Source organism: Piliocolobus tephrosceles, chromosome 5 (assembly GCF_002776525.5).
Source record: "Piliocolobus tephrosceles isolate RC106 chromosome 5, ASM277652v3, whole genome shotgun sequence".
NCBI classification, from domain to species: domain Eukaryota; kingdom Metazoa; phylum Chordata; class Mammalia; order Primates; family Cercopithecidae; genus Piliocolobus; species Piliocolobus tephrosceles.
In genome coordinates, this window is record NC_045438.1 from 142,868,871 (window position 1) to 142,883,386 (window position 14,516).

General features: G+C 39.0%; 1 protein-coding gene across 1 annotated transcript in view; it reads right to left on the reverse strand.

The window, feature by feature from the left end:
- Positions 1–1,293: 1,293 nt before the first annotated feature.
- Positions 1,294–14,516, reverse strand: part of CARMIL1 (capping protein regulator and myosin 1 linker 1) — a 341,373-nt gene continuing 328,150 nt past the window's right edge. The window contains exons 36-37 of the mRNA XM_023209724.3: positions 11,711–11,842; positions 1,294–2,381 (exon numbers count right to left, since the gene is read on the reverse strand). Coding sequence (XP_023065492.1) covers positions 2,245–2,381; positions 11,711–11,842 — 269 coding nt within the window. The 3' untranslated portion in view covers positions 1,294–2,244. The remainder of the gene's footprint in view (positions 2,382–11,710; positions 11,843–14,516) is intronic.

Below are 14,516 nucleotides of genomic sequence, written 5' to 3' on the forward strand. Positions count from 1 at the left end.
TATGGAGAAGTGTGTCAGTTCAGGTTCTCCAACAAGCATGTGCCCAGATGGGATTAGACCGCAGAATATTTATTTACTGGGGGAAATCGCTGTGAAGGATAAAAGTGGAGGGAGCAGTTGCAGGGAGTGCCTTCAGACCTTATTCAGGTTGATCACCTGTAAAAGAAGATTGGGAAGGAGGAAGGGAGATGTAGGTAGGGAGAGCTTTGGTGCAGCTCTGAGAAAGCCTTGGCCAGACCAGAGGAGAGCCCTAGAGCAAAAGTTGCTCAGTAGAGTCCTGTGTTGGGCAGCTCTAGTGAACCACCGAGGGAGAGTGGGGGTGGCCTAGCTGCAGCATCACCACTGTAGAGGGTCTGAAGGTGTTGCACCTGGAAGCTGTTAGCCATGGTCGGCCCCCACGTGCTTCCCATAGCCAAGTTCTCTTGAAGGAGCATCTGAGTGGGCACCTCTTGACCACCATAAGGAGAGGGAAAATGATTAAGAATCCTTGCTCAGCCACTTCACTGGATGCCTACCTCTAGTCTATAGGGTTTACCTTTATAATTTTAGCTCTGATTACATTATTGCTTTAAAAAACGCAATGGCTCCTACTGCATAGAATCAGGATCCAACTCCATAATAAAGCACCAAGGCTATTCACTACCTGGGCTTCTCTCGACTGTCTCTTTGAGAATAGTTCTCATGCTGAAAGAGAGAAGTGCTAACCAGCAGCATGTGTGCCTTTTACCACATAGCATTCTAAGTGAATGTGAACCTGATTGCTCTGTGAGTACTTTCTGTTTTATGACAGCAGAGCTACAGCTGGAGGAAGCAATCTTGTGTCTTTCTGCCCTCATGAAGTCACGCAAAGGCAGCAAACCATCTGGTCTACATTATGGGCACTTACTCATATGCCAGGCACCTGAGATGGGGAGAGGGCTGGTGGAGGATGATGAGGGAAATAGTCATGTCATGCCAACCCCACCTTCCATCATTCTTCTTTCCAATAGATAACCACTGCTTGCAACTCTTCAAATCATACTTCTTTGCTCACACTAGCATCCCTCATATGACCCTTATGCAGGGTAATGGGAGCTGGATCAAACTCATAATTCTATATTCTTCTGGTAAATTTTATCATTTTTCCCAAGGGTGAAAACAGGCAGTGGCACTAGTAAGTTATCTTTATTTTGAAGGTAATGGTTCCCAGATTGCTTATCTGAGAACATTGATTATTTTGGATTTTGGAAACAAAACCAAAGTTCACCACCCTGAGCCAGTCCAAACTAAAAATGTAACTGGAGAAGGCCCAAATTCCACTTGTAAAATCATTTTATTGGTATAAATATACATATGAATAAAATACTTCCAGCCTGTAATGTAAGTGAATATTTGTGAAATGTCTTATAAAGAGTAGTATTTTGATTTTTACAGTTGTCAAAGTATTCTCTCTTAAAATCACACATTAAAAGCTAATATGCAGACAGAAATTAAAGGCCTTCAAAAACATGAATATTCATAAAACCTCATTCCCATCAACTATATACATTAATCAGGGCACATGGTAAAATCAGCCGCAGGCCTCTGTCACTCTGTTCTTAGCTGTGCTCGTTGCCGGTATGCAGAGGTCACCGACCAAGCTTTAAATGTACAATTCCACATCAGGAAGGAAGAAGTTTCCCATGGGAGAAGGTAAAAACCATACCCAGGATCTAATATATATAATTTATACAAATTATTAGTGTGCTCTGTTAATATAATTACAATGTGCAATTGCATACATCAAGAATAAATTGTTATATTGAGTCCTGTGTGGATTTGACACAGGTACACTCAGCAGTACTCTGAGGTTTGCTGTGGTGTTACTTGTGTGAGTGTGTGTCCAGTTATTTCATTTATCTCCAAAAACTCATCTTGCAGGGCAATCTGTAGCTGCCTCAGAGAAATTCAAGTAGGGCCCATGGGATAATTGCTGGCTTTCATTAAAGGCATATGAAGGAATGTTTAGAAACCAAATGCGAAGGGTTGAAGGAAGACCAAACAAACGTGATTTGATTACCAAGAAATGGATCTGTTTCTATACAAAAAAAAAAAAAGAAAAAAAAAAAAAAAAAGGCAGGGGATGGGGGTAGGGGGAGAAATGAAGAAAAAGAAGAGAATAAAGCACCGAGAGAAGAACGCCTGGGAAGAAGAGGTGGTGCCCTTGGTTCCTCTCTGATGGCTACCAAAGCACCCTGCACAGGAGGACTTCTGCGTGGGTGACCTTTACACAAAAATAAACTCTTTCTCTGCTTCTTCTCCAGAGTCACTAGATTTGCTGCCTTGATGGCCATCTTTACTGGAGGACCGTTGCTTTTGTTCTTGATACTCCTGGACCTGCTGGCCCCAGCTTCTCCTTGAAACTGAAATAAAAAGAAAAGTCGCACAGTTTATTGACAAAATAATACCATTGGCCTGACTGCCAATGGGCTGAGATGCAGTAGCCTTGAATGTTTGCGGGAGGGGAGGGGAACGGCGTGAACTTTCTCAGAAACAAACTTGCTATTATGTTTAGAGACTCTAGACAGAAATGTAAAACAAACCAACAAAGCAGAAACAAAATGAGAAAACACACACAAAAATACAGTCTATGACAGGGTGAACCTCTCATAGATGTGGGTAAGAATCTGAGGTGAGGACCCCCCAGGCAAGGATGGTGAGGAAGTGGAGGGAGATGCCAGGAGGGAGGAGGGCTTTGAAGTGGTTCTGCCCCAGGTGACCTCCTCAGTCGTAGCTGCCCCCTCATGCAGCAGAGAGAACAGGGCAGACAGAGCCTTGAGGAGATGCTGGACTGACAGATGTCCCATTCGATGCCTTCTGCGGATGATTTGGGGTTTGTCATTCCTGATTGTGGGGCAGGATATCAGCAAAGGCCTCAGGAGTCTTTGTCAGACCTTTCTGTGACTCAGAAAACCTCAGTTTCACCCTCTAGGAAATAAATACTGTAAAGTCTAGTGAAAATGCATTAAATACTGCCTATGACACAATCAACCATTTTGGAATCACCCTCCAGGTAAAAGCATTACCATTATTGTTGCCTGCTCTGATTACAAATAAATATGAAGAATCCACTGAGGCTTTATAAAGCAATGGTGGGAGAATCATTACTGGAATGGAGCGTCTGTTATGTGTTAGGCACTCTGTTTTATTATCGCTATTCCTCACAATTACCTCCTGTAAGGTAGGTTTTGTAAAACTTGAAACCAGGATTTAAACTAGATCTGTCTCTCCAAAGCCTATGTTCTTTCCAACTACAACATGGCTTCACTGCTATGATACCTGGGGAAAAGGTTTGGATGCTGTACTCCAGCATAGCTATTAAGGATTATTAAATACTATTTATCTTGTATATTGTATAGACAGCTCTTGAGCTAAAAATACTAAACCTACACACTTTGTGCCAGCTTGAAGGAAGAGTACAGCTACCTCATCACTTGGAACTTCAAATGATCTAACCAGGAACACACTGCATCAGTCCTTCAAAAGCTATAGGATTCATTTGATGCTTCTAATCACTTGATTTTTGCATTCTGCTAAAAAAAAAAAAAAAAAAAAAAAAACCCAAAAACAAAACTCATCTTGCCCAGAGCTGGCTATTAAAATGATGAACCCACTGAAGAGTGTTTCAGGAAGTGAAAGCTCATTAAACCTAATAGTCAAAATGCAAACCTAATAGAGTACTTCTCTTGCCAAAACTGGTATTAGAGCCAGATTCTGCTATTTAGACAATAAAAATTTAAATTTTTAGTTAATGACATTAAATTGAAATGACTCAAAACTCTGAAAAGAAAAAAACCTTTCAAATCTGATAATAAAAGTACGTAATTTCTTAAATTGTGACTTCTTTTTGTCCAACAGATTCAGGCAAATTCTCAAATCAGGGGAAGAAAGCAACAAATAAATATTATCATTGATTTCTATTATTTTTTTCTTTTCTTTTTAGAAACGGGGTCTTGCTCTGTCACCCAAACTGAAGTGCAATTTCTATTTTTAAGCTTGTGTTGGGTAAAAAAATTATATGCACTTGTTTGGTCCTTTCAAAGCTGTCAGTAAGCCAGGTTTGGAGAATGAAGGTGCATAAATATCTATAAATATTTTGCTCTTTATCACAAAACCAATTTGATACTAATAGACAAAGAATCCTTTAATTACTAAGAACAAAAGAAAGTAGGGAAGACTTGTATTACCTTCACCCTGAAAACTTTTTACAATAAACCCAACCTCAAACTAGAGCATTTCCTTTGGTATCTTCTAGAAAACATTTTTCATTGTTTTAAAACCGAAATAAGTTCTTCCTCTATATTAAATGACTCAAAAATACACTACAGGTTCAAGGGAAGAAACAAATATAATATACTGCTCATTTGTCTTCAGAGCAAATATATTTGTTCTAATTCTTAGATTTAAAGGATAATCAAACTTTCCATTCTTCCCAATGTTTTTGTTTCCTGGCAATCTTGGGTCTAACTCATGTTGTATGACATGACATAAGAGTACTTTCTAAAAATGGAGAAATTCAAGAAACCAAAAATGTTTATGTCACAGATAAAAAACTGAGATAACCCTATAGACCAGGGTCATTACAGCAGGCATGATTAAAATTCAAAGACATCCAACATAGAAATCTTCCTGCAAAAAGTAGGTTGTCCTTCAGTCTCCACCTAAATGCTGATTCTTTTGAGTCACTGACACTGGGCTTCCGAATTCTCCAAGACTCAGGGACTGTAGGAGGAAAAATAATACATACTTTCAAGAGGGCTGTCAAAGAATTTCACTATGGTGGTGACTTTATTTAGAAATTCATTCTAACTATATTCACCTCCATTGATTAAACTCTACCAACTGTGAATGTGCATGTGATAATGAGACTATAACAGGCTGACATGTTCTTAGTATAGTAGGTAAGCACCATTCAAGGATAGGAAAATTAAGGCACAGTGAGGTCAGGGACTTAAAGTTATGCAATTAATGTGATGAGTTTGAGGGTCAAAGCACTTGGTCTTCTAGTCTCCAGCCTTATTAGTCCAGATCCCTAATGTGAACAACTTTGTAAGGGGAATGTTCTTTGCCGTTTGCTTTCCAGCCCTTAAGGGAACATCTATTTGATTGCATGTAATTAAGATGTTGACTACAACTATATTGAAGTAGGTTTAGTCAGGCTTCTATTAAAAGATGGTCTCAATAGAATTACATCCTTTTGAAACTTAACACTCCAGAATGTATGCATGTATGTATGTACACATGCAAGCATTTATTCATTTATAGATACTGAGTCTCACTCTGTTGTCCAGGCTGGAATTCAGTGGCGCAGTCATAGCTCACTGTAGCCTCAAACTCCTGGGCTCAAGTGATCCTCCTGTCTCAGCTTCCAGAGTAGCGGAGACTACAGGTGTACCTTTTCACCACACCCAGCTAATTTTTTATTTTTATTTTTGTATAGACAACTCATTTGCTGCCCAGGCTGGTCTCAAACCCCTGGCCTCAAGTAATCCTCCAGCCTCAGCCTCCCAAAGTGCTGGGATTACAGATGTGAACCACCGTGCCTGGCTAGAATTTATTTTTAATATATTTATAAGATTTAGACGTTTTACAAATTCAGACAGACCTCCTCTTAGGCAGCTTGAGTTAATGCTTGCTTTTGCACAGGGTGAAAAAAATCCAGTTGTTTCACAAACACTTCTTCAATGCAAGTATTTGTTAAGAGTGCTGGAGCATCTCTGCATGTGTCTATATACATATTTATCACTATTTTAAATACCATTAAAGTTAACTAATAGAAGATACTCAAGTAAATGAACAGGTAATTTATTAAACACAAACACTCCATGTATATACACATCCTGTCTATAGTGGCAATAACTGGTACAGAGAGGCTCAAACATGAAGTCTGCCATTCTTGAAGATGATTTGACATTGCATATATGTGATAATTTTAAAGCTTCTGAAACATGCATATAAATGCAGAGTTAGAGAATCATATGAAAATTTGGTATTTTCTCCATTGTAAGCTCCACTGACATCCGTATTTTCCAGGAGAAAAACACTATGATGACCTGAAAATAGTATTCAGTAGTTGGCCCTGATTTTTTTATACTTTCTAGCAAGAGCCCAACATGCCAACTGTTAAATTTATCTTTAAGAACTCACTTAGTGGAAGCAGAACTTGAATCTGGTAGAAAGAGTAGAGCAGAGCACTGGCTTACAGACTGCAAGTCACAGCCAAGTATTTATTGGCTGCAGCTTGGATTATGGAAGAGGCAAGTGATATGTAAAAGGAATCTTAGAATCAGATGCCCTGTACAAACAGGGGCCATTACAATGCATTCAAAGCCAAAATCAACTATTTTCTTCGAGAAAATAGGATATACACTTATAAAAACATCACAACTTATAATTAAATGTAGAGAGGAAATAATATGAAATGGAAAAAGATGTGCTTACAAATATTTCTAGTAAAAGAAATTAAGCATTTTGTCTGTCAAATCAATATAATAGCCACACAAAACATAATATTCATGATAAAAATATGCAGCATGCTTTGAGAACAATATTTGATAACAATAGCCTCTGTTTGTTTCATGAATACATACTTTAGGAAAATAAGGCTGTTTTAGCATAAACAAAGCTGCTCTTAAAAGACTTAAAAGAAAGTACATGCAATTATTTAATAGAATTAATCCGCTAAATGTTTTTTTTTTAAGCAGGAACTATTCAGAAAGCAGACTGCTACTCAATTCTCAAAGGTGAAGACAGTCAAGTGCTAGGAATCGGCACTAACAAAACAAAATTAAAATATTATGCACAAAATCACTTTAATTGAAGCTCCTGTAAAAATTACTTCTTAATGTCTGTCATTATTTCAAGAAATCAAAGCAGAAAAGTAAATACAAGATGGTCCTATTTAACTCCATCAAAATTTGACCAGCTCCTCACAACGAGAATTTTAAGCTAAAGAGGTTATGAACAAATCTGAGACAGATATAGAATCTCTTCTCCTTGCTTTTCTATATTGTGGGTTATCTCTGTGTTTATCCTCTTTTTACTCCAACGCAAAGCCTCACTGGATGATCAATAGGCACTGGGCGGCAGGTAGCAGGGGAGCGTCTCTTTTTGTTTTGTATGAAGTGTTTTTAGTGGCCTCTTGAAGAAGGAACATTGCATCAATGATGCTTTGTTAATAATCAACTGATATAAGTCAATGAAAACAATAGTTCAAATGTAAAGCTCCAGAATCCAGAAACATCTTTGCAACCTTAGGTGCCCTTAACAAAAGGGGCAATATAGAGACAGAGATTCTGGCCTAATAAATTCTCAAAAATAACTCATCAGAAAATAAATGTCTTAGGTGTTCATTTATGTAACTTTTCTAGGACTGAAGACAGAGATTTTCGTGGCAATATGAGAGAAACTTTCTTGTAGAGAGGAGCTACTGTAACTATGTGTCTATAAACAAATCCACTACATAGGAATTCTGTAAAAGTAAAGGGTCAACTCAATTGGCTTTCTCTAGGGCAGGAGCTACCCAGCCTAAGCAGAATGTTTTATCCTTACGTGTCCTGTAGACTTTGCTTTATGCTCTGAGAGGTGTCTTTAACCCACCCCGCCACCTAGCTAGTACATGCTGGAACCCCAGGCAAGTGAGCACACGTGGCTGAGCCCATGGCACTGGCTGAGAAGGCAGGCTCCAAACATTGTCCCTGGCAGACAGTTGGTAGATGCTTTTTTGTTTTAAAACCTATATCAAGGAACGTTCTCAAAGACAACAGTTCCCACTTCAGGTATCATAACTCATTGGGCTGTTAAGCTGTGAAGTGTATCACAAGAAGTTTATTATCAATAGTAAAGTGTGCAAATTCAAGAATAGTTTATCCCTTTGCAATAAGAGAATAAGAGAAGGTATCCCTGTAATAAGGTCACTCCCATTAACTTGTATTCTGAAATGCTTTCTTGGGAGGCAGTGAAGGATATGGTGTTACAGCCTGAATGCTGGGCCACACCTAATCCCTGGGAGCCTAAATACATGCATCTATTAACTCCTGATAGTTTCACAGAAAGAAAAGAGCCTCATTCCAAGAGCAGAAGTCCTTTAAAGAAATCTCACATACCAGAATATGTTACATTCTTTACAGGTACTAAGATTTCCTTTAATGGATTTTTGAAGTCATATTTATTAAAAAAAATTATTGTATTAACCAGGGAGGAGATGAGTACTTTAGGCACAAAAAAAGACATTTTTTCCTCTGAGTCAGCAATACTTGTTCTTAAATTTCCCATTGGAGGGCAAAGCTGATTTGAAATCTGTCTCTTTTCTGTTGCTTGGGATTGTTCTCACGTAAACAGTACATTACAGAATTTACTACAGGGCCAAATGAAAGACAGACGTCAGAGAGAAACTTCTAAAAAATGGAATAAATTGTTCCTGAAGGTTGACAAGTTAATTGGTACTTTTTCTTTCTTACTAAAGGGTGATAAAATGTCCACTGAAAGATCATGTGCATGACCCAACGTCTGCATTGAGTCAGTGACTTTTATTGATCCTTTCCTGAAAGAATGTAAGATGTTAGGCCAATATTCTCTAAGGATATAAACTCTTGTCATTCTAAGAATCTCTGATCCAACCACAGTTGAAACCTGACAGGACAGTAAAGATATAAAGGAAGAGAATAGGAGGTCTAACCCCAATTATAAAAATAAACTTGCATGATCACAAAAATTTGAAAGGACAAGTCACCAAAGTAACTTGATCTTCCTCATAAGAATTTCTAATTTTAGATTTTTAAGTCAATATTTTTTATCCCAAATAAAAGGACCATCCTGTTGACATTTAGAAAAATCAAAAAACAAAAACAAAAACAAAAAAACTCTCTCGTATGACTCTCTTGTATGACCCAGTCCCACGACAGAATTTACTCAATTATAGTTTGTTTTTGTTAGTGCCAGTTCATAAGCTTCGGGTCAGTGAGGGATGATAATCGAAGGCTCTAACCATTTGTTGGCTGTGACTTCCTGTGCCCAATTGCATTCACTTCCTCTTCTGCAATGGTGGAGTACAGTTTTGAAGATCTTTTCCCTCTACTGGAAGGCTTGCCACTGTCATGATCTGAATGTCTTTTGTAATAATCTCCTCTTTGCACTACTGAGGAAAAGGGATTTATTTTACCCTTTATATTAGCACATACATCAATGTGTTGACATTAATATTTAAAAATGTAAATATTAAAAATTAAATATCAGCTTACCCACCCCACTTAGGATTCAAGGAACCTACAGTGTTGGTCCTGGGCAGATATACATCATTATCTACAGAATTCAACAGCCAACATTATGGAAATGTCGTGCAAAATGAGGTGAGCTCTGATTCTGCCCCAAAAAAGTATTAACAAAAAGGCCCCAGTATTATCATTTTGATTCCATGATGGATTAATGAAAATCACATTCACTATGGAATAATCCAGAAGAATCATAGCAATTTACCTGCTTCATAAATTAGTTGGGCACGCTAGTCCAAAGGGAGGCAAAGAACAGGGAAATGAAGTAACCAGCATGAATAACAGATAAGAAAACAGAAATGAGCACAATATGGACAGTTTATAAAGAAAAAGATAGGACTCACAAATGGCTGCCACTTCTGGGCCACCTTAGCGGACAAGCTGATAAAGTCAAAATCTTACCACCTCAGACATTTACAGACTGTTCCCAGACTTCATGTATATTTTCAGTCCAATTTCAATACCAAGTGATAACATCAGGATGATGTCTATGATTAACTTATTCTGGATCCCAGGTGGGAAAGTGATGGTCTCCACAGCTCAGCCATCCCTACCGTCTGACTGGAAAGAAGGGCGTGGGAGCCATTCCTAAGATTTGCTACTAGGGGAGGGAGAAGGATGAGGAAGGGGATCAAACATCCACCCCTAAAGCTCTGAAACATTTAAGGAGCGACACATTCTATCTCTAACTTCCTGGGGAAAGAACACTCGACTTTTTCACAGCAGCTAAAAGCCTGCAGCAGTATCCACTGTCTCCCCGACTGTGTTAACTAGAGAGGCTCCATGATATATATTTGCACTTGTTAGGCTGGTGGGTTACTCTAGGCCCTGTTTTGATCATTTATAGACATCTAGAAAACATTGTTTTCCAGAAATGTTAAAAGAATGATTTTTGTATTCAACCTTCTGATCTTTTTTCTACTTTTGTAAATCCTTCAATATTTCAATTGCTTCAGACAAGATAGATGAACATTCCTACTTAGCACTACCATCCCTTCCTCACCTTCCTTTTTCTCTCCAACTGAACTCTTTCGGGCATTCTCAACACTTCCGTAAAAGTAAAGACATAAAGTTAGCAGTTGCAGAAAGGATGGAAAATTAGGGTAGGAATGGGGGAGGCACTTTGTGGTGAGAACTGGACTGTCAGAAAATACCTGCAGGCTCAAGTCTCTCTGAGCTGGCACCACCAAAGGTCCTTCCTTTTATACCAAGTCTTCCAAAGGCTTTGGTTATAATACTGAACCCTGTATTTATTTACCTCATGTAAAATGACTATAGATAACAGCTACTTTTCGAAAGCTTTAGTTTCTCTATTTGGCAGAAGTGGTTTAGCAGCTTTGGTCTCAACACTACCATCTTTTATTTATAGCAAATAGGTGAGTAAAGCTTCTACCCAACAAATAAATCTGTAGGATGGAGATGAGAAAGCAGGCAGTGTTACTGTTTTTATTAGATTTCCAAGCCACAAAGACAGTACTGTACTCAGTAACACTTTCTATTAACTTCAACCCAATACTATTATCAATAAAAGAAAATAGGCCATTGTAGGAAGAAAACAGTCAGAGAGATCAAAGGATTCTAAAGCATTAAATAAATCTAAAATAAAACACAGCAACTCCAAACCACAATGAGAGCCTTCTGGGTGTAGACAACTTGTGTAGCTCTAGAATTTCCTTATAGGCTCAGAGATGGCATTTACACTATATATTACATACGACAGAACCCCAAAGTCCATCACACATTTAAAAGAAATGGCATGGGTGCTGAAGCCACATCCATGCCTCACCTCTGATAGTAACTGGTAACAACTCAATCTGATTTGGGAAGAAAGCATTCTTGTCACAGGATTAGCTTGCTGTGCTTCTACCTCAGCAAATTAGAAGGAGCAAACTGGTGCAAAATCGCCCTGAGAATGTCCATGTCTGCACCACACTTCTGAGAGTGAGGAACATCTGACCTTGTGACTCAGCGAGCACCGTCAGTGAGCTGCAAGGTGGCTCAGGCCCAGGGGTGCCGCTCCAGAACTACTGCAGTAGTGATTTGCCACAAGTAGGAAAAGATTTCGTTGAAAATAATGGGACTCAGAAATCTATATGTAGCCCCAAATACATCATAAAATCATGTTTAAGGAGCTCCTAACATGCTGGAAGTCAGTTCAGAAGCATCTAGAAATTACTCTTGCAAATAAGTTAGACCTTTGGTTGGGTATCTCAGCTGCTTTTTTCATTTGTCATTAAGATCCAATGTCATCAATCATGCTGAATCAAGTTTCTGAACTAAGAATCTACTCTATTTCCAAAAAGTTAACCCAAGGAATGTTGACTTTAACAAACTCTAAGATATCAGTAAAGTCCAAAATGAATTCCTTTATTTTGAAATGTCCCTCCTCGGGGAGAGCTAACCCAGAGAAAAGACATCCTTACCTTCCTGTGAAAATGTCCTGGGGCTGGGCTGGGGGCTACTCTGGCCATCTCTCTCCTTGTCTGAAGGAACTTTTTTCAGGACAGGTGGAAGAAGGGCAACTTTCGGGCTAGATGGAGAGTCTGGAATGTCATCTAAGGAGGCACAAATACGTGACTCAAACCATTCTACAAACTGGATTCCAAGAACATAAAGCCTGGTAAATCTATATATATAAATAGGTCATTTAAAAAAAAAGAAAGCATCATAGAATTTTTCTGGCCAAAAATTAGTTTTGTGTCTTTGCTCAGTGAAGTTACATCCACAAACAAAAGGGAAAACCAATGAATACTTATAAAAAGTTAATATCTGAAAAGATACGAATCTATCCTGTAGATCAAGAATTTCAATGCGCTGATATTTGAAAATTAGACTGTCAGTGAACCACATGTTCCTTCTGACTTAAACACAAAGCCTGTTTGGTTTTCATAAAATATGTAAAACTTACAAGACACTGCCTTTACCTGTTGTCAAACCCAGTACAACAGTCACTATACATATGTGTATATGTGTATGCATGCATGCATATATGTAGGTCACTAACAAAAATTTGGAATCATGGTCTTTTAGAACCAGAAAAAACTTTGGTCACTGGACAAATGAAGAGCTTAAAAATGAAAAAGATGACAAAATAGCTAGGACTAGAATTCTAGTCTCTTTTCTTTCTTTTTTTTTTTTTTTGAGACGGAGTCTTGCTCTGTTGCCAGGCTGGAGTGCAGTGGTATGATTCCAGCTCACTGCAACCTCTGCCTCCTGGGTTCAAGTGATTCTCCTGCTTGTAGGAGATTCTCCTGCTTGTAGCAGATTCTCCTGCTAATAGGATTACAGGTGCGTGCCACCATGCCAGGCTAATTTTTTGTATTTTTAGGAGAGATGGGGTTTCATCATGTTAGCCAGGATGGTCTCGATCTCCTGACCTCATGATCCACCTGCCTTGGCCTCCCAAAGTGTTGGGATTACAGGTGTGAGCCACCGAGCCCGGCCAATTCTAGTCTCTTAATTCAAACATCAGGGCTGTTTCACCCTAATTGAAAGGATCTACCACAAGCTTGTCCAAGCCATGGCCCACAGGATTGAACAAGGATGCGGCCCAGGTTGGCTTTGAATGCAGCCCAACACAAACTTGTAAACTTTCTTAAAACATTACAAGATTATTTTGCTTTTTTTTTTTTTTTAAAGTAATCAGCTATTGTTAGTGTTAGCATATTTCGTGTGTGTCCCAAGACAATTCTTCTTCCAATGTGGCCCAGGGAAGCCAAAAGAGTGGACACCTCTGACTACTGGATCTTGCTCCTTCCTTTGCTGTTACCAGCAAGGTGGTTCTTAAGTTAGTGTGTGAGTATCTGTGCATGTAGAAGACAATCCACAGCAAAGTTCATCTTCAGTCTTACACTTCCAGTTGCCTACTTGCTTAACCAAAATAAGCAGGGATGTGATAAGACGTGTGAAGATAACACTATCCGCCTTCACAAGCTGTCAGAGCTGTGGCGGAGAGGAAATGAGATGGTGTATTTGAAAATGCCTGCTGATGGCCGGGCGCGGTGGCTCAAGCCTGTAATCCCAGCACTTTGGGAGGCTGAGATGGGCGGATCACGAGGTCAGGAGATCGAGAACATTCTGGCTAACACGGTGAAACCTCATCTCTACTAAAAAAAATACAAAAAACTAGCCGGGCGAGGTGGCGGGCACCTGTAGTCCCAATTACTTGGGAGGCTGAGGCAGGAGAATGGCATAAACCTGGGAGGTGGAGCTTGCAGTGAGCTGAGATCCGGCCACTGCACTCCAGCCTGGGTGACAGAGCGAGACTCCATCTCAAAAAAAAAAAGAAAAAAAAAGAAAAAAGAAAATGCCTGCTGAATTCCCAAGCTCTATAAAAACATGGGTTTATTAACATAATTCTTGATATACTAAGTGCTATGAAATAAATGAACACATTTAGTAAATAAACAAAATAAAACTGTTTGCAACAGAATATTGGGAATTCAGCTAGTTTTATATTCAGCATTAGAAACTGGGGAGTGGTCCCCCTTTATCCACATGGGATACAATCCAAGACCTCCAGTGGATGCCTGAAACCGTGGATAGTACTGAACCCTACGTAAGCTGTGTTTTTTCCTACACACACACCTATAATAAAGCTTAATGTATAAATTAGGCACAGTAAGATATTAACACTAAAACCCAGTAATAGAATAATTGTAACAATATACTATAATAAAAGTTATCTGAATGTGGTCTTTCTCTCTCTCTCTCTCAATATCTGCACCATGAATAACTAAAACTGTAAAAAGCAAAACCTTGGATAAGAGGGGCCTACTGTACTCTACAAACTAGATTCATTTTATAAGAACTGTTTCTTTATTGTAGACTAGAGACACACCTAGCTGATGACAATGCTAGGAGCAAGCCTCCTTTGGAGAACTTATTTGCTTTGCTTTCTATTAAAACATTTTTCCATTTTCTCTGCCTCCATTCTCTCCACTCCTTCTACATGAAGACATTGTGTGTGTACCAAGAAATTTTGTGTTCCCCATCATAAAGAACTTTGGTTTGGGAAAAAGTTTGAGTAGTCTTAGGAAGTACTAAGGGGTTTGTTTCAAGGCTTAGTTCCTTGAGGTAAAGCCAGTACAACCCTTTCTTTGTGGCTTCGGTTTACTGGTTTTTTCAAGGGACCAATGGGCTATGAAGACCAGGGAGTATCATCCAGGCTGGCCACCCGGGAAATGAAAAAAATACGTGAAGGAACATGGGAAAGAACCATAAGTGGAA